The following is a 20,818-nucleotide window of genomic DNA, read 5'->3' on the forward strand; positions in this document are numbered from 1 at the left end:
GTCTGCCGTTCCATTCGCAAAGTATACCTGGCACTCAAGCATTTCCTGGGTGTGCATTTCCAAGCCACTTAAGACCACAGGTTGTCAAACAGGGCTTTTTTTCTATTGCAGGTACATTAAATTCGATAATGAATGTGATGCAATCATGACCTATGTCTGTAACTATAGCTCGATTGTCCGCAGGCTTCCCTAATGTGATTGGTACCATAGACTGCACACACATTGCGATCAAGGCCCCCCCAGGCCCCAATGAAGGGGATTTTGTCAATCGAAAGGGGGTTCACAGTATAAATGTGCAGGTGAGTAATACTAATATTTTAGATGGTAATATATAATGATAAGGAGTGTGTTTACATATAATGAAATCTCTTAGATGGTGTGTGACTCTATGTGCCATATCACAAATGTGGAAGCTAAATGGCCCGGATCAGTGCATGACTCAAGAATTTTCAGAGAGTCAGGGTTATGCACATTATTTGAGCGTGGTAAGAAAAAGAGACTTATTTTGATATTTCATACTTATTTTGGGCCTAAAATAACAGTATTTCTCCATTACACAGGGGCCTACGATGGGATTCTCCTTGGAGACAGGGGTTATGCATGCAGGCAGTACTTCATGACACCGTTCCCTGACCCCAACCCTGGGCCACAAACCCACTACAATGCAGCTCTAGCCAGGACAAGGGCACGCATTGAAATGACCTTTGGGCAAATAAAGGGAAGATTTCAGTGTCTGAAAAGTCTGAGGGTTGCACCTGACAGGGCATGTGACATTATTGTTGCATGTGCCGTACTGCACAACATTGCCACCATCAGAAAGGAAAGGACTCCTGTGGTGGAGGTGCAGCCTGATGATGACCTCCAGCCAGTGCACTTGGACCAACGTAGTGGCAGAGCTGCACGGGACAGAATTGTGCAACACAATTTCGAATATTAAAAACATGACAAAACATATTTTTCATTGAAATTTATTTGAGCATCTTTTTCTGTCTCATCAAAAAAAAAGCAGTCATCATTTGCCAGGAAAAAAATCATATATACTGTATCACACAAGGTCATCAATAGTGCTCTGTATGAAAGTGTATTTTTACTTACTCTGAAGTTCCTTTTGAAGCAACTCAATTTCTAGTTGAACTTTTTGCCTCATTAGAGCTTGAAGTTTGATTTCACCTAGAAGCTTTTGTTTCTTTAGCTCAGTATACTCCATTTTTTGCTGGAGACTTCTCTTATAGAGCAAACGAATGTCACCCTGTTTCAATTGTAGAGACAACATTTAATGGTCAATATATGTCATATAGGAAGTAAAATTAATTACAAGACTGCCCACCTCTGTATCAGGCCTCTCTGCCGGCCTCTTTGCCTGCAAATCATACTGCAGTCATAAACACATAGAAGTACACAAGTAGATACAAATTCAGGCCAAATTATGCATGCACTTACAGGGAGTTCCTCAGTCATCTGACAGGGTTGCTTCACTGTCCTGTGCAATGGAAACAAAATGTGTTACAAAGGGATATGGTACAGCCTATTGGTCTAAATAATTAAAAAATATATATATATATATATATATATATATATATATATATATATATATATATATATATATATATATCCCAACTTACTGTGCATGCTTCAGTCACCCCTTGCATGGGAACAGGTAAAAGTGATGGAGTGTTATGTAAAACTACACACAAAAACCCCACAATGTCAATAAATGTCAAAGTACAAAAAGCATTTTAATTAAGGCAACAACCAAATATTTTACATTGTACAAATAGAATTATGAGCTCATTTACCAGTTATGAAGGTGCTGCTGCTACTGCACCCCGGCTGCTGGTCTAAGGAAGAGCTGCCCCCAGGGATGCCCTCAACAATGGGTCTGGTGGCATTCAACCCTAGGGCCAGCTCCTCTGCCGGGGTGTGACGAGGGGGTGCAGGACCACCACCTGTCTTTTTTTGCTCTGCCCTTTTCTTGGTTGCTGTTATAAACAAACAAACAGATTATTTCAGGGTCTCTTTTCAAGAGACTAAAAGCAATATAAGTGATAAATATTACCATTCTGTAGAATATTCTTATATTTCACTTTTACTTGTTCCCATGTTTTAGTGGGTCCTGTTGTGGCTCTAATGTGAAAGAGGATATAATGTAATATAATATAATATAATATGATATAATATAATATAATATGATATAATGTAATATAATATAATATGATATAATGTAATATAATATAATAAATTACTTACGAGTTTAATTTGTCAGCAACTTTATGCCAGCCCTCTCTCCTTGCTTTTGCAGCCTTTGCAGTGTTCCCTTGCGTTTTAATTAAACTCTGAAACTCCTGAAATCCCTCAATCAAGAGTTCTTGCTCTGCTGCCGAAAAATACTGAGCGCGCTCCTTCGACATTTTCGCCGACCAATCAAAGGGTTGCCGATCAATGTTTCTACTATCGATGCGTAGCCCCTTTTAAGCCACCCAGTGATCTCACATTACTTCATCCATTTGTACTAATCATCAACAACAGGTGTGTTCGGAGAACCGGAATAGCGAGCTCAAAGTTGGCGCGATGATTTTATCTTGGATGTAGTAAGCGAGGTACGAAGAACGGACCCCTGGTTTCAACTGTATATTTGATGATGTTGGTGTTTGGCTTGATCGTTAGCACAGAAAGGGAGAGAGAGGAGCAGAGAGGGAGAGAGAGCAGGTGAGACACACATGTTAGTCAAATGGTTGTTTGCCAAAACTCATCAGAACATGTATCTCGTACCTAGTGTAACTTTTTAGATACCATTTGTTACTTTTCAAATTCTATATTTATTAAGTTATTCAGGCTTGTTTGCACAACAAGGCTAAATAATTATCTAAACTTTTATGAATCTAAATAGTCTACTTTGGTAGAATTAAAAAATAAGTGTAGTGCAGGTCTATGATGATTTTTAGTGTTACTATCATCTAGTTTGGATTCTGGTTCTGTTTTGGTTAAGTCCTAAGTAGTCCTGATTTTGAACTGTTGTAGTCCTGTTTTAATTCCAGATCAGTTCTGGGTCTGGTTGAATTGGGGTTTAGTCCCCGTGTCTTGATACAGCCCGACTTTGTTCTGCCTTTCTGCTTAATTAAAAAACTAGTTTAAGGTGTCCTGCATATGTGATATTTATTTTTTCCTATATGAAGTCATTCTTTTTTGAACAAAACTCAAAACAGAGCCTATTAATCTATCAGTTGTTTCTACCCTCATTTTATTTCCTTTCGCTGCTCAGCTCTCACACAGTGGCTCAGCTATGCTCCAATCCCTCCATATTGTGGCCAATCAAATGCGAGGATATAGGATAATATCATTGTGTGAAAAACAGAGAGGGTGATGGACGTGACAGTCAAGTGCGTCAAGTCAAGTGAGGAGGGATGTGCGAAAGCAAAAACACATAAATATGCCTGACATCCGTAAACGAAGCAGCATCTGGCTGCAGTTTAAAGACTTTTTTGTCTCGGTCTTGATTTCGTCTCGACTTTGTCTCGACTTGTTCTTGGTCTCGATACTCTCTGGTCTTGGTCTTGGTTTAGGCGGTCTTGACTGCAAGTCTAGTTGCACCAGTGGTGCCATGAGCAGTATCTATCTGCTGCTCGTCAGCTGCTATGCCATGGTTATTGTCACAATGTGGTGCATTTGGATCACTCAATCCTAAGTGGATATGGATATGATCCAGGATTGGATGTTTTGTATAAAATTTGAAAGGAACAATTGTTCCTTTCCCCTTTGCTGTGTACTGTGCTGATGCTGTTTTCAAAACCTACCACACTCATGTACAGTATCAGTGTCACACTGAGATATTTCAAAGATAATAATAACACATTTTATTTGAAAGCGCCTTTCAAAACACTCAAGGTCACTGTACACATTAGAATATAAAGCAACATAAAAGCAAGCAGTTTACATAATCATAAAAGCATAAGACATAAACTAATTTAAAAGAGCAGAGTGGAGAGGTTATTGGGATAAGCTATTTTGAACAAGTGAGTTTTGAGTTGGGACTTAAAGAGAGAAGGAAGAGATATTTCTTAAATCAGGAGGTAGGGAATTCCAGAGTCGTGGAGCAGAGCAGCTGAAAGCCCTGCTCCCCATGGTGGCAAGACGGGGGGAGGGGACGGAGAGTGAAAGGGAAGAAGACGATCTGAGACAACGAGATGGGGTGGTGATCTTAACCAGATCAGAAAGATATGGAGGGGAGAGATGATGAATAGCCTTAAATGTGTACAAGAGTATTTTGAAATTGATACGATATTTGACCGGGAGCCAATGAAGCTGCTGCAGAACAGGAGTAATGTGGTGGATAGAAGGGGTCCTGGTGATGATACGGGCAGCAGAGTTCTGGATGCGTTGAAGCTTGTGGATGGATTTTTGAGTATAAAAATAACCTGAATAAATACAAATAAAGGGAAAGAGCTGTCCAAACCTCTGTCTCTGACCATCTGTGTTAACACTTGAAATCGGAAACATGTAAATGTAACAAACATGTTAAAACATAAGAAATCAGGAAGGGGCAAAAAAAGCATTTTGCTAAAAAAAGATTTAGAGCAGAAGTTTTTAAAATGAAGATATATTGCATTTATTTACAATTAAAAACACACAGAGCAGAAAGTGTGTTACTGTTTTACATCCACAGACACACAAGAAAAGAAGCCGGCAACATGAGGTCAAGTTATAGCAATTTTATTTGTGTATTTCAGTACATGTATTCAGAATAGAGTTTTTAAAAACAAACAAACATCCCAAGTAAAGTTTGGGGGGATTTTTGTGAAAGAAAGGTTGAGAGAGGGGGAAGGAGGAAGAAACTATTGATCTCCTTAAACTTGATGCTGGGTCAGTTTTTTCTCAGCAGTCTGCTCCAGAATCCCCTCCTGTCCTCGGCTTTCTTTTCTTTTTCTTTTGCCTTCAGCTCCTTTAAGGTTTTGTTTAGCTGCTCCTCGGCGTCTTTAAATTTTTCTTTCAGCTGCTGTTTGGCCAGTTTGACTTTCTGTTTGAGGAGCTCTTTCGCTTCCTTTTTGTGCTTTTGTATTTCTTTAAGTGCATCTTTGCAGTCTTTCTTGGTCACCTCAGAGGCTGTCGTTTCTTTCTTGAATACCTTCACCTCAATTTTCTCTTCTCCAAGTTCTTCTTGCACTTTCATCAGTTCCTTCTTCAGAGTTTCACTTTCCTGTTTTGCCTCCCATTTTCCATGTGTCTCTTTTTCTATTGCTTCCTCTGTTTCCAGCAACTTCTTCTTCATGTTTTGAGTGTAACTCTTTGTATTTTCCATTTCTTTCTTTGCTTCCTGTATTTTAATTTTCTCTCCCTCCAACACTTTATGAGCTTCCAACAATTCTTTCTTCATATTTTCAATCTCATTTTCTGCCTCATATTTACGTTTTTTCTCCTCTTCAAGTTGTTGCTTTACATGCAGTAATTCCTTCCTTAGTATTTCAGCTTCAGCCGTTACACTTTCAGCTTCTTGTGTTGCCAACTGCATTTTCCTTTTTTCCTCTTCAAAAGCTTCCTGCACCTCCTGTAATTCCTGCATCACATTTTCTGCCTCCTTCTTTGCAGTTTGATATTTATTTTTAGCTTCTTGTGCTGTGGTTTTCTCTTCCTGCAATGCTTTTTGAGCTTCCAACAGTTCTTTCTTGATGTTTTCATTCTCATTTTCTGCTTGTTGTTTTCTCATCTTCTCTCCTTTAAGTTTTAGACCCACATGCAGTAATTCCTTCAATACTACTCCAGTTTCAAACTTTGAATTTTTAGCTTCTCCTCTTGATTTTTCTGCCTCTTCTTTTAATTTGACATTTTCAGCCTGTATTATTTGAAATTCTTCTCGTAGGTTAATCAGCTCAGACTGTACTGTACTGTATGGTGACGCACTCACCAATCCTCTTCTCGATCTCCCTTGATTCATTTTGGCCTTTTAAACAAAGGAACCAACGTATTGTAGAGAAGTGAAGTTTTCGAAGTGTTTTTTTCTTCAACTGTCGTCTGTCCTGCACAGAGATGCTGCTGTAGATGTGTCTCTAGCTGTGTCTGGATAAAATGAAAAATGCTGTAACTAAGTGCTTGTGTTGCGCAGTTCTACGAAACATTCCATTCCATGCAAGCTCCGCCCACATGGTCAGGAATGTCAGGTGCTGCATCACCAAATGCTGCTCCCGTTGCCTAGCAATAACAGCTGTTTACTTTTTGGGGTCTGGTTGATTATTGAATAAAGAAAACATGTCCAAGTATTGCAACCATGGTGCTGAGGCTCAGTGCATATTCTAGCCTGCTGTGTGGGTGGGCAGCTAGAAATCACTGGTGGGCAACATGAGTGAGGAGAAAACTGGAGCAGACAAGCAGGGACCTGCAGGTTGCTGGTTTGAGTCTCTGTTCAGATGCTGGTGTCTCCTCTCTCTGAGATGCTTGCAAACAGTCCCAGATAAAACAATAAGGATAATAAACAAACACATGACTAAACTAACAATTATGACACTGATATGTTTCATGTGTAGCAGGATGGCCTCTATACAGCAGTCACTGCAAGCATCCACATCAGCACACTTACTTTTCTTTAAGCAGGCGTGCTGGGGTCCTCCTAAGGAAAGTTTGAGAACTTCATTTCCTTCATGCTGGTGAACTTTTTGCCAAATTTTTTTCATCAAAGCTTCTCCATCACTGACAGGGATTGTTTGGATCTTCACACTCATCTCCACGAACCCTAAAAAATGAGTTTCACTTTGCTCATATAAACCAGGAGTGTCTCCATATTCCACATAGTGTTTTGCTTTTCTTTCACAAATGTGGGGATTAAATTGTGTTAAAATGTACAAAACAGTGATGTCATGTTTTGTGACGAGGACCCAGGCAGAGAGACTTGATGAATTTAAGAATCTTATGATTTAATAAAGAAATTTGCAGACTTGCACAGAGATGGTAAAATTATGATGACTGATAGCGGAGACAAAGATAACAGACGACGAGGACAGGGAGGAACAGGGGTTTAAATGCACCAAGGAGACATTCAGAGACAACTTGGGACAACTGGAGACATTTAAGGATGCAGGGACTGACAGAGATGGGGAAGAAGTCTCATCGTGACGTGTAAAGTTTATCTTGCCTGGCTGGACAGCTCTCTGGGTGCTCAGCACCCCCAAAGCTCTGATCCTAGAATCGCCCCTGGTTCAGTCTAACACGTGTGCCAGTGAACCATTAAACGTCGGTAAAACTATGCAGGTTAAACGTAACTTTAACCTCAGCCAAACCGATTTGCTCAGTTGTAAATAAAACAGCGAAGTAAACGTGACCCGACGGACAAAACCCGAGTGAATTAAGTCCAGCGTTTAACAACTGAGAGCTAAAACTAAGGTGAGGTTTCAAAGCTGTGTGCTGGTGATTGGACTTTGGATGCATGCAGGTAAACTGAGGGCCTGTTGAGCTGATCGCTGGTGTCGTGAGAAACACGTCAGCTCGTTCTTTATTTTACAGAAGCACAGAGATACAAGACCAGGCAGAAAGAGACGATCGTTCGGTGAAAATGAATCTGCAAATGCAACATGTGGAACACGGAGAGTGGAATATGTAAACAAACCGGTTAACGTAACCCCCACCCCCTCCAAAACAAACGAATACACACAAAATAGAGATTGACAGACCGCGTGACCTTCGCGCATTGCATGCCGGTAACTCGTGGCAAAACAATCCAAGTACCACATCAAATGCAAGCATTTGCAGCACCGCAAAACGTTAATTCTCCGGTTCCAATACCTTCTTGCTTTTTCTTTGCCCCCCAAAAAAGTTATGTACAAAACGAAGGAGAACAATGCCGGACCGTACAAAGACAGACTTGATGAAAAGTCAAAGAATACAATAGTCGTAATTTTATGGATAATTAAAGTCAGTCATATATCCACAAACACAACAAGCTGAAAGTCAGTGATGCTGCTCGGTTTGCACTCCTGAATATCACGGCACAAGCAGGATTCACTGCACTGTTAATGTTAGCTATGTTATATTGCTGCCTCTGTTCGGTGGTGTCAAGCCAAAGGGACTTTAACGTGTGTTTGAACGAGCTGACAGTTCACTCCTTAAGCTGTAAGAAAAATGCTTTAATCACAGGAGTTACACATGTGTCCACTGTACCATCTGGGAACTCTTCTTGTTTAGCACTGGTAATAACACAAACACTAAATCCTCCTTTTCTGGTGCTGTTTTGTAGCAGTGTCTACACCTGAGACTGTCACCTGTCTGTCTGTCCTGCACTCTCTCTCTGTTTCTTTCTCTCTGATTGTGTAATAAAAGTATGAACATGTATTTATAAGTAACACTTGTGTTTGAATCCTGCAGCTTATCACACATTTGATTTCCATGTGTGACAACTGCAAGTGTCCAGAGTGAGGACAGACTGAAGGACCCACTGCTGCACATCATCTGTGAGGCTTTGCACCCCTGATGATCCACCAGGACAAACGCAGCAGTGTGTGATGAAGAGGAGGAGGAAGAGCCAGCAGCAGCTGACAGATGGAGAGAATAGACAGACTGTTCCCTGTTTGTGAAGGACTGCTAGGAAAGTTTAACATAACTAATTGTCTGTCCTGAATCAGTCTTATTAGGTAATGTTCAAATAATTTGATCATCCCAGTGTTTTCAGTGTGGGAGAAAGTACTCAGGGCCTTCATGTTACACACTATGAAAGGCAGAAACAAGTTTAATATTCAGAAACCTAAAGTATGTATCAGCAGCAGAATGGAGCTAAAAATAAATGTTTGTTTCAGCTCTATGAAGCTTTGAGTATTTTGGATTAGTAGCACTGCTGTGTTTGTTGCATCATATTGCTGTAATTGTTTATATGCTTTATATATTCTGAGGTAAGTTGATCTATAGTGTTACATCATATTCTATAAGGATGTTATGTGTTTGGATACTTTCTGCCCAGTTTGACCCATTTAACAGAAGTCAGCCTGTTTAAGGCTCTGATATCTATTCTGTATGACTGAAAGCAGTTATGACATGGTCTGATTTTCTCACCCAATAAAGGAATATTTCATATATCAGTCTACTCTTGATTCTATCAGAAACGGTTATCACAGCTCGTACATTTGCTTCTTCCACACATATATAAGCATTGAGCCAAATTTAGTAATGCCAACATATTAAAAGAACAATATTTGTCTCTTATATATAATACATCTATATATACACTGTCACAGATACTTGTCTTTAAGTGAAGATTTAAGGTGATAGGAAATATAAATAAATGCAACTTGAATCTTTACTGAAGCTCAGTGTTTGGCACAGAGTTCATGTTCACTGCTGTAATAACTAATAATGATTAATATAATATTGGCCATATTATATTTACATTACCAAAGTGAAATGACTTTAGTCTCATGAACAACATTAGCTAATTGTTATTTACTAGCTAATCTTATGTGACTGTTCAGTACAGAAATGAAGCCCAACAATCATGTTTTACAGTCCTGTGGTCTCAGCCTCAGATACTTATCAAATCACACAGAGCTCATGTAGAAACAAATGTACAAAATATGTTCTCCTTCATTTCTGTCAAACAAAGCTGTATGAAACGTTTCCAGCTGTTAGTATCATGGTTGCTAGGCAACCTGGGCAGCGCGACGGAGGCTAGACCGTCCCATTTCACAAGCCTACAAGCCTCGCACTTCCGGCCTCAGCGGTCTTTGAGTACGAGGCCCTTGAGGACCGTTAAGGCTGCGTACTTTAAGGCTGTAGACCCTGAATTGGGAAACAGTCCCTGAATTGGGATACAGCCATACATACATGTTTTGGTTCTTGCAACTGGTCCGTCTGGTTATTGTCTCCCCAGAAACATTTCCGTTGTCTTTTTTCCTATTTCCGTTGTGCTTTGTGTGCTTTTGCAGCGTTTTTCTTTTTGCAGCATTTTTCTTTTTGCAGCGTTTTTCTTTTTGTAGCATTTTTCTTTTTGCAAGTGTTTTTCTTTTTGCAGCATTTTTCTTTTTGCAAGTGTTTTTCTTTTTGTAGCATTTTTCTTTTTGCAAGTGTTTTTCTTTTTGCAGCATTTTTCTTTTTGCAAGTGTTTTTTCTTTTTGCAGCATTTTTCTTTTTGCAGCATTTTTCTTTTTGCAAGTGTTTTCTGAAGTTGCAGTCCGTTTGGCCTCTCAGGGCCACCGTAAAAAACAGTATTAAAAAAATCTGTGACTGAACTGATTAAAAAGCTAATTTTTGGCAGACAGACAGACTAACTGAGCAGTAATAACATATTGTTACTTACCCTGAACAGCGTTTCGTGGAGTGGAGCTAGCTGTGATAGCGTTAGCATTTGCTAACGTTAACACTGTGCAGTTGTTAGTGATGTGTCCTGTGTGTCGAAGCGTCGAATCGTGTGTCGGGTAATCTCGGGGGCGTTTCTGTGAAGCGCGTATCGAGGCTTGCTTTGATTACGTAGCAGTGACGTTCGAGGCCTCGCGGGCAGTCCGTACCACGTGACTGATTCAGGAACTGGTTCACCGGTTCGTGCCAGATTCGAAATAAAATGGGCAGAAAAACACAGCTGATTTCCCATCACACTGTGTTGTGGAATTGGATTACGTATGTGTTACATAGTTACTTGAGCATTTCTTCTTCGATGGAACCAGGAAGGAAGAGATTTTTTATTTTATTTTATCTCTCCTAATAAAGTATGCACACAGAAATAAATATCACAAATGATAAGCACCATAATATAAATAAACAACACTGCAGATCCTATAATCTGATTTTTGTCTTTTAGTTTATTAAAAAGTGAAGCGCCAAATACTAGTTTGTGTCATTATCCAGATGTACATAAGCATGATTACACAGGTACTAGGAGCGGGTTTTGATTATCGATTAAAATCGATTCTAGCTTGGATAACGTGATATCGATTCATTAAAATCCTGAATCGATTTTTAATATAAATATTACTACATTTCAACAACCACCAAACAGCTAAAACAGTAAATGAGAGCAGGTACACCGATTCTGCACAAAGACGTAAACACAAAGCGCTGACGCATCAGAATCAGTGAGATGTCGCCTTTCTCACCAAACAGCGTGGACACGAGTAGTAATACAATGGCACTTTTTTTGCACAGGCTGGTGGAGAGCTCGGAGGGTATGTTGGGACCAGTACGCAATATGGGTCAGTGCTGGGTGGGTTGTTCCGCAGCTTGTGATAAGTAGTATTTTACATATTTTGAGTCATCAGTGCTGTAGACGGCCATCCTTTTTTTTTCAAAAATGGTGGGTTATCGGTCGGAAGTGTAACTTGACAAACACCTTGCCGTATAAAAAGGGTATGTGTTGATTTCGATCGTCTTTCAAATCAATTTCTATGTCGTCGATCAATGTCTTTGACACAGGTGTGTAGTGTGGGCTGTCAAATTGTAGAATAGGCAGGCGGCGGTCATCGTCCGTGATATTTATAGCTCTTAATAGCCTCGCGTGGGCGTCACCCACAAGCTGGTAATCAACGATATCTGCATAAATAAAGATGTTATATTTTCCCCCGTATATGTCTGCGGGGTGCGGGGCATATGTGTTTTTATAATGAAGTACAAACGGCTCTCCTGTTTTGAATCCTAGGATTTCCGCCAGTCTCCCTCTAAATGTGAGAATAGTGCCCCTAGGTCCCATAACACAGGCATGGTTAGTAACTGTGTTGTATTGCATTTTAAGGTCTCCAGTGGTTTGGTACTGCTGACATTTAAAATTAAATTCTTTTATTATCTGTTCCACAGATGCATAATGACCCACAGACAGTTCGATCATGGTTACGGCGATGGTTCCATCTTTGACTGGGTCATGAATTTCCACTTGCGAATCTGATTGTGGAAAAGACATCCATATGCGTGGGTACTGTATCTCTATAACAGCAACCTCATACGGCTGATCCAAAACAATAGGTTTTGCTAGCTTTGTTCTAAAATTAGATATCTTATTACCCGGGTAAACATGCGCCGAAGCATTCGAGAAGAGGCTTACATAGAAGCCTGCATTGTTGTTGTTCTTTTTATTCATGCTTTCTCCGTCTATGCTCAGTGTTGAATGAATGTGTGTAGAGCTGTGTCATCTGAGTTAATTACGCCTCAACGATGTCTTTTTCTGGAATCCACGAATTAAAGCTGTCGGGCCATCCTAGCCATTTCACTAGCACATGCTTTTTCCGACCCACTTTTTTTCTAGCCAATATGTTTTCAATTTTAAATGTTTTGTTTTCATCAACAACCACACGTTGTATCTCAGGCTCATAAAATGACCCTTTCAATACCTCTCCTGCTAGATCCGCTAGTCTGTACACTGGGGGCTGTCTCCCTATACGTTCCTTGACTGTGAAAATCTCATCGGTGTAGGTCTGCTCGTATCCTTTTCGAAACTTTCCTCTCAGTTTTGATATTCGTACAGTGTCACCAATATTAAATTTAAAGCACAGTTCCTTCTGAGGCCTCGTTTTGTACAGCGCGTTAAAGACCGACTTCTCATTATCCTTATTCACCTCTGCCGGAGCCATTTGGATAGATCTGTGATAAGCATTGTTATATGCTTGTGTGAGATCTGGTATGACATCTACATATCTCCGGGAGTTGGCTGATGTTAAGTACTTCCACATTCTGCCCTTGAAGGTACGATTGAATCTCTCGACAATACTGCATTTAACCTCGCTAGCTGTTGAGAAATGCTTGATATTATATCGCTTCATTAGCTGTTTAAAGGTTGTATTATAAAACTCTTTGCCTTCATCTGTTTGTAGTTTCACAGGGATCCTACCCTCACTAAGTATATCCTCAAAAGCAGATGATACAACATTCGCTGTCTTGTTTGTTAGGCATCTAACCCATGCGTATTTTGAGAATACATCTATACATGTTAGCAGATATCTCACATTATCATTATCTGCCACATATTCACACATGTCAACCAGATCGGCTTGAAACTGTTTGTCGACCCCTGTCACCAATACTCTATTTCTGGGGAAATGGATCCTCACAGGTTTATGGAGTGTGTAAGTGTCGTCTTGTTCTAAATAATGTTTGACCTGAGATATTGGAGGTGTTACACCTGATGCCTCCCCTGCCGCTATACGTAGCTTATTTAAACTGGCCAACCCCGCAGGATGGGCTGGATCATGATATATTTTATGCAATGTGCTTTCCATGACTGTGCAAACCACAAATGACTAAGAAGTTAGTGTTAACACGTCTTTTTATTTAATTTTCACACAGACACAATCACAGACAATGGATACTTGAACACCACACATTAAACCAGGTGTCTCCCACCCCAGTAGTTTCCAATCATGCGGAGCATGGCAGGTTTAACACGTCGGGCGCAAGTACTTGCTTCTAGCAGGTCCACAATGTTGTCATTAATGGCGCATACTATATTTCGCTCTGATCTCAGTTCACACATGAGGTGTTCTGCAACTCTGCGGATTTGTGTTCCAGTCCCATCTGTGGTGTTTGAGCGTACAAACAGCCGGATGGCTGGGATGAATCGGTCAGTCTTGAGCCTTATCATCACATCGTCATAGTAGGTGTCGAAGAAATACTCAGACAATTCCTGCAAGCAGCTGTGTTGCACCTGACTGGGGTGGCCTGTTTGGCATCCGTAACATGTCTCTTGTAGAAACTCATTCAGCGCCAACATCAACAGGTGGAGAGTTGCGAGTTTGATGTCGATTACAGTTTCCTCCCACAGGTCTGATATGAGGGGGTCCTGCGAGCATGATGGTGAGGGTGGTGGAGTCTGGGGGGTCGGGATTAGCAGCCCTATTGATGGTGACTCTGATAGGTCCCACGACGGCGTGTCATTCTCTGTAAAATGAAAACCATAAGCTCTTAATTTGTCACATAGATACACACGCAACCCCACACACACCCCGCACATTAAACCTACCAGTTTATTGTTTAGTTGTCGGAAGGTCTTATGATTTTAGGTTTGCACAGGGTAGCAGGCAAACCAGTCTTCGGACAACTCGCCAGATCGTCAAAAACAAGGCGTTTTCTAATACTCTCGTACGCAGTGTTGAGTCTGTCCCTCTTGATCGCGTCGTCAATCTGGCTAAACAGACGCGACAAACCTCTCCAGTCGCACCACTGTATAAAAAACAAGTCCTTAAACCATCTTGTGCGCTCTTCAAGGTTTAGAGGGTAAGGATTTAACCTCCAGTTTTCAAGCCCTCTGTAAGCAATAAGACTATCCCTGTCATCACATACACTGAGAAAAATAAAGTCTTCAGGGTTGCGATTGAAACGATCAGCCTCAACCCTGTAAAGCTCAGGGCCTGATGCACTGTTCCACTGGGAAACATACAGCACCTCTGGGAAGCCCACATTGTCCAGGTCCGCACACACTACGGTCCGGAAGAGCTTCCAGTTTTTGGTAGAGATGCTTTGGGGTTCCCCCCAAAACAATCCCTCGCCACAATCTACACCAAGCACAACTGTCCCTTCGGTATATTTAATGGTATACACATACCCTTCAGCGCCGCGATATTCTAACTTAAATACAGTCCCATCTACGGCATTTTCACAGCGTTGCTTTTTACGTTGAGGACCCCGGCTGCATACTCCTGTAGACATACCTAGAACGCCTGTGGCATGGGCGATGTCCTGGCTGGGTGTCATGGTTGATACAGATGGTATTCTGTGCTCCTTAGGTCAATGAGTCGGTGGGGTCCTTAGCGCGATGTGTCTGTGCTCCTTAGGCCGTGGCGGTGATGGTCTTAGAATGTGAAAGGATCACTTTTATACCTATATAACCTAAGCCATCCCACTAGGAGGAGTCGTTACCGCCCAGAGGGTGTGTTTTTCACACCTGAATGCGCATGCGCCGAGCACATCTGAACGCGCATGCGCACACGCACGAATCCGACCAAACGGGGTGGGGTGGGGTGGGGGTGGGAGGGGGGGGGGGGGGGGCAAAAAAAGTGCCATTGTATTACTACTGACACGGTCGGGGCTGAAAGCCGACAGCTCACTGATTCTAATCTAAGGCATCTGCTGTGATGCTTACACATTAGATAAAGTCTCGAAAGTGTCAGCTTTCTTTTTATAGTTATAAAAATATGCAAATGTACTGATCTATGATCTGAATTATACTATTGACTGACTGTCTGAGGCTAACAGTTACACAATCATACCAAAACTCTGTCCTGATAGTTTCCACTTTCTCTTTTGTATCACACATACTGAGACAATATTCGGGATAAATAACCAAGAAAACAATTTATTTATTCAGTTTAGAGGTTTACACATCATTATAATCACAGAGCCCGCTTCACTGGAATTGTCCACTTGATGGCGCAGTAGAGCAAATGAATCATCACAATGCTTCGAACCATGAGTCGCAAAATTGGGTGGAAAGCTTCAGTTCATCATGAGGCTTCATCTCACCATCACTAGCGGTTGTGATGAGAATTTGGACCAGGGACCACTTCATCTCCAGTACACTGCTGCAATAACTGAGGTGAAGACGTACAATCTAAGCCAGGGGTGTCAAACTCAAATACACAGTGGGCAAAAATTCAAAACTGGAACAAGGTCGCGGGCTAACATTCATATTATTGAAAAAAAAATCTTCCTCCAGATATAAGAATGAATCTCTTCTTATGGACTCAAACAAGTTTTGCTGAAAAACTGAATATGGAACAAGCAAAGCTTAATACTAAACAATATATATATTAGCTGTATAATACCAGTAGGCCAGCTCTAATAATAATTTAGTATGGCTTCGCGGGCCAAATGTAATTAGGCTGCGGGCCAAATTTGGCCCGCGGGCCAGAGTTTGACACCTATGATCTAAGCGGTTAGCAAGTTCTCTGAGTAACTCAGAAAGGGACTTGTTTCCTGCAGCCATGCCCTTCACAAGAATTGATACACCTGTAACGTTATTCGCGCCCAGTGTTTTGCATTTATCGGTGCCTTAAGTTTATTTTGAGCTACATACTGCCGCCAGCTGCATAGGAGACGCATTGCACCATTAAACCTAAATCGACGATTCATGTGCTATTACTTATGTCTGAGTAAAGGAGCAACCAATCCCACAACTGGCTCCGCCCTGTCTTTCTTGATTGACAGACAAAGGAATTCTGCTGAAAAGTCACATTATGAAATAAATAGACCATCAGGAAAAACGGGATTTTGAAATAAAGACTGACTTTGAAAAAAAACAACATTTTGGAATATAAACGGCTGGAAATAAATAAAATGCCTCAGGAATAATCTCTGTTATTGTGAAAAATAATGACCATGAAATAATATTTCACAATAATAAGTACATTTATATAGCAGAATGTAATATATTTCACAATAATGAGCATTTTTTTCAAAATGTGTTCCATTATTTCACAATATCATTCTCACATTACATATCTGTGTCTTATTTATTCACATAGTTATTTATTTCATCATGACTTATTTATTTATTTAATTTTGAACACTTTGGAGTTCCATATTTATGAACAGGAAAACCTCATCCATACAAATGTATCAACGAAGAGACAGCAAAAAAACAGACAAGAAAATAATAAAACACCAACTGACAGCACTGTTAAAATGGATCCAAACTGCTGCTCCTTATGTTCTCTTCTATAATATAACTATACTATACATCTAACTAATAATGAGGTCGGTGTAGGTAAACTAATCTTCAGCCCGCTTTAGACACACAGATTCAGTCTTTTTACCCTTGAGTCTTTATCATCTCACAGAGAGAGGATATTCCTTATATGGTCATCTTTACCTCATAAAGTAAACAGAGTTCAGATAAATTAGCTAAAGCTATCCTCTCAAGACAGATTTTTTTTCTGTGAGTTAGTTTGAAATTTCTCTGTGAGCCAGTAAATCAAAATAAATGATCAAAGCCGTAAAACTGAGGGCTTATGCACAGTGGATGAACCAATCCACCAATCAAGTCGTTCCAGGAGATGTCCATCTCTTCCACCTGGGGAAGGAACTGCAGCAACGTTGCTGAGAAGAAACGGCAAGAAAAACATCTGTCTGCCTTTCTGCCAGCTGACAAAAAAATAAAAAATAAAGCTACTTTACAAAGCTTTCTCTGTTTGCTGCTTTGCTCTTCACCTCTCTGGGCCTCTAAAATCTGGATATTTCATATCTCTAGTTTTTTCATAATCTTACGCTCTTCAGAATACTTAACCTTTTTTCTGTTTTCCTCAGTCCGAAAAATATATTGAAGCACATACATTCAAAGATATTTGAACCCTTTGAATCATTACGTTCATGGATCTTTTCTTCTCTTCACATTCAAATTCTTAAAGTTATGCAAAAATCAGGTCAATTTAACTTTGTCCTCGTCTCCTTGTTAGATGTTGAAAAATCTCTAAGTAATAAAAATTGATAGTTTTTCTTCAGAGATCCTAAATCCCTGAAAGTCACTTTAAAAAAGACCCTATATAGTCCTTCTGTGTAAACTTTGTCTCAATGTAAAAAAACAAACAATCAGGCTTCTGGTTTCTAAAGTCATTAAAATATCATTAAAATAAGCAGAAAACATGATTCTGTCTCTGCTGCAAACCTCCATGTGTATCAAAACTGGGCAAAGTTTACAAAGTTACTTTTCCAAAAATACAAAAATAACCATAGTAATTATAATAATGTGGCTATATTTTCTTCTCTAGTGATGTAAACGTTACCAAACTGGATAAAATCTGCTCATTTTTGTTATCAGGGACCTAAAAATCCTTATTATAGGAGAAATTATTCCCACTTCCTGGTGCTTTGATTCTCTAAAGCAGTGGTGGGGAACTCCACAGACTTGCAGCTACAGCAAGTTTTTATTTTTCGATAAATCACAGAGTGATGGAGCTGTAAAGGCAGGTTTCATCACAGCAGAGGATTTCATTTAATGTGCATTCTTTAGGTTTATATCTGCAACCAGAACTACTCAGACTGCATTGTGAGGCGGCTGTGCACGACCTGCATTTATGTTAAATTAAAGTACTTAATGTGAGCGTGATTTCCCTGTGCGGATATGAATGAAACGCTGTAGTGGTGTCCAGCACTAGGGGCCAGTTCCTGATGTCCATCGTGGCCATGGCCTCTTTGGAGCGCAGCAGCTTACAGATGAGTGACTCACCTGCACAATTAGAAAGAGAAAGACAGAAGAAGAAATTAAGCTCCCTTTTTCCCCCAGAGGAGATCAGAAGTCAGCCAGAGCCATACGAGTATGGAATTAGCTGGGAGCGAGAGCTTGAGCCCTGGAGTTCTGACTGAAAGAGAAACCGCATCGGTTTAATAGACAAATTAAGAGTCTGACCTCGACAATCATCTTAACAGTGGGCAGGGTGGTGGAGATGTTCTGAGGGTGAGGCGGTCGCACTGTGATGGGAACGCAGCCGGCGTAGAGGAAGCCGGCGTACAGGCAGCCGGCGTACAGGCAGCCGGCGTACAGGCAGCGATCAGGTAACGAGGTTCTCGTTTGGCTCTTGGCGAAGGCGGTCGCACTTTTCTCCTCTCCTCCTTCCCCTTATCTTCCCTGCTTAGCCTCTTGTGTCCTTGTCTTGTCTCGTGTATATTACTTTCCCTCGAACAGTCTCTCACTGTCGTTCTCTAAAACCTAAAGAGAATTATGGATTTGATCAACTGGTCTCTGAATGCTATTGACACCCTTTTCTCAACGAGAAGTCTGGGTTCGGGAGAGCCCGAGTGCCCTGGAGGGACTTTCCCTGCCGGATACACGATGGACGGGTGGCAGAACTGGAGGATCATGTGCCTGGCGGGACTGTCGATCGAGGACGCTGAAGATATCTACCTATTTGGAACCATGATTACAGGGTTCTTGCTGATCGGAGCTGGCTTGGCCCTGGCTTATCGGAGAATTGAGAGAGCGGAACCGGCTGTTCAAACGCTCTTGCTTCTTCATCTGTAGTATTTACACATCGGTGTATGTTCCTTGTGTTTGCTTACATTAAAATACCAGTACTAATGACCAGAGCATATAAATGCAGCTTTTCATATTTGACAATATATTTTGGAAGCACAAGACAAATCACAAACAGTTCACAATGTAGGTTTGGTTTTTTATTTTGTTTTATTTTTCAGTTCTTGATTTGATGGTGATGTGATGCTATATTACATGTTTTTAAGATTCAGTTGAATTTAAGATTTGTAATATAGCATCAAATCACAACCGTCTCCTCAAGTTGCTTTATACTGTAAGATAGAGACCCTTCAGTAGCAGCAAGAAAACCCCCAATTAATTAATAATCCCTTATGAGCAAGCACTTGGCGACAGTGGGGAGGAAAAACTACCTGTAACAGGCAGAAACCTCCGGCAGAACCAGGCTCAGAAGGGACGGCCATCTGCCTCGGCCGGTGGGGGGTGGTGGTAACGATAATACGAGGAGACACGATGAAGAATATTTCTCAGTCTAACTAAAGTCGAATGAAATAGTTTTAAAATAAAATATACCTCAGATGTTAACTCTGAGGCCAGACTGCTTTAAGATTTTAAAAGAGGTATTTGAAAAAAATCAAGATGACAATTTAGTCATCAGTACTGCCTTTAAAGCAGCAGCTGAACAGCTTCTTAAAAGCTTTTAACACTGCTGAAAAAAACCTGGCAAGTTTGGATTTCTTTGGAGGATTCATGAAGCCACCGAGATTCATTGCTATGTGCATCAGAATAGTGTCGTCAAAAGATGAATCTTCTGACAACATTACATCGAAGAACTTCTCTGCAGATCCAAACTCCTTGATAAGGCCTTTAGCTGTGGCCTTGACTAACTTATTCATGTTATTATTAAGAATTTTTAGGTATTCGGTGCATCTATCTTCAGAAAGTACCAAATCTGTCAGACGGTTGATAACTAAGTCTAATTTTTCTGGATCCAGAAGATTTCTGACATTTTTGTGCAAATTTTCTGCGATTCTCGTGGCTACAAGAGTGCTAAATTGTTTGGCAATTAGCCTATCATCAGGTGACACTAATGTTTCTGACGGTTCTTCCTCTGGGTTTTCAGAGGTTGCTGGCTGACTTTGACCCTCTGTGGGTTCAGTGTGAGACACTGATGCCTGATCACCGAGATTCATTGCTAGGTGCTTCAGAATAGTGTAGTCAAAAGATGAATCTTCTGATATCATTACATCGAAGAACTTGTCTGCAGATCCAAACTCCTTGATAAGGCCTTCAGCTGTGGCCTTGACTAATTCAACCCCGCTATTTTTAAGAATTTCCAGGCATTCGGTGTATCTCACTTCAGAAAGTACCAAATCTGTCAGACGGTTGATAACTAAGTCTAATTTTTCTAGATCCAGAAGTTTTCTGGCATTTTTGTGCAAATTTCCTGCGATTCTCGTGGCTACAAGAGTGCTAAATTGTTTGGCAATTAGCCTATCATCAGGTGACACTAATGTTTCTGACGGTTCTTCCTCTGGGTTTTCAGAGGTTGCTGGCTGACTTTGACCCTCTGTGGGTTCAGAATGAGACACTGATGCCTGATCACTGCTTGTATTTGAAACCAGGTCCGGGTCTTCTGCACTCACACAGACTGGCTGATTGGTGAGATCAGTAACTGGACTTGACTGTGATGTAACTAATGTTTCTGACAGCTCTTCCTCTGGGTTTTCAGAGGTTGCTGGCTGACTTTGACCCTCTGTGGGTTCAGAGTGAGACACTGATGCCTGATCACTGCTTGTATTTGAAACCAGGTCCGGGTCTTCTGCACTCACACAGACTGGCTGTTTGGTGAGATCAGTAACTGGACTTGACCGTGATGTAAACAGTCTGTCGCTTGTTTCACCAGCATCTGGTCCAATCATAACTTCTTCCTTTGATGGGGTCAGCACT

General features: G+C 40.8%; 3 protein-coding genes across 3 annotated transcripts; all 3 read right to left on the reverse strand.

The window, feature by feature from the left end:
- Positions 1–4,672: 4,672 nt before the first annotated feature.
- LOC148101241 (uncharacterized) lies at positions 4,673–6,117 on the reverse strand. Its single transcript, XM_087845980.1, has one exon. It carries the CDS (start codon positions 5,924–5,926, stop codon positions 4,859–4,861), a length of 1,068 nt encoding a protein of 355 aa, XP_087702106.1. The 5' UTR covers positions 5,927–6,117; the 3' UTR covers positions 4,673–4,858.
- A 6,845-nt stretch (positions 6,118–12,962) lies between these two features.
- On the reverse strand, positions 12,963–13,897 carry LOC148101242 (uncharacterized). The gene has a single exon (XM_087845488.1). It carries the CDS (start codon positions 13,895–13,897, stop codon positions 13,271–13,273), a length of 627 nt encoding a protein of 208 aa, XP_087701614.1. The 3' UTR covers positions 12,963–13,270.
- LOC148101243 (uncharacterized) lies at positions 13,851–14,799 on the reverse strand. The gene has a single exon (XM_087845981.1). The coding sequence runs from the start codon at positions 14,635–14,637 to the stop codon at positions 13,918–13,920; it is 720 nt and encodes a 239-aa protein (XP_087702107.1). The 5' UTR covers positions 14,638–14,799; the 3' UTR covers positions 13,851–13,917.
- Positions 14,800–20,818: the final 6,019 nt, after the last annotated feature.

This window comes from Neolamprologus brichardi, chromosome 9 (genome assembly GCF_056152115.1).
Source record: "Neolamprologus brichardi isolate AB-2024 chromosome 9, ASM5615211v1, whole genome shotgun sequence".
Taxonomy (NCBI): domain Eukaryota; kingdom Metazoa; phylum Chordata; class Actinopteri; order Cichliformes; family Cichlidae; genus Neolamprologus; species Neolamprologus brichardi.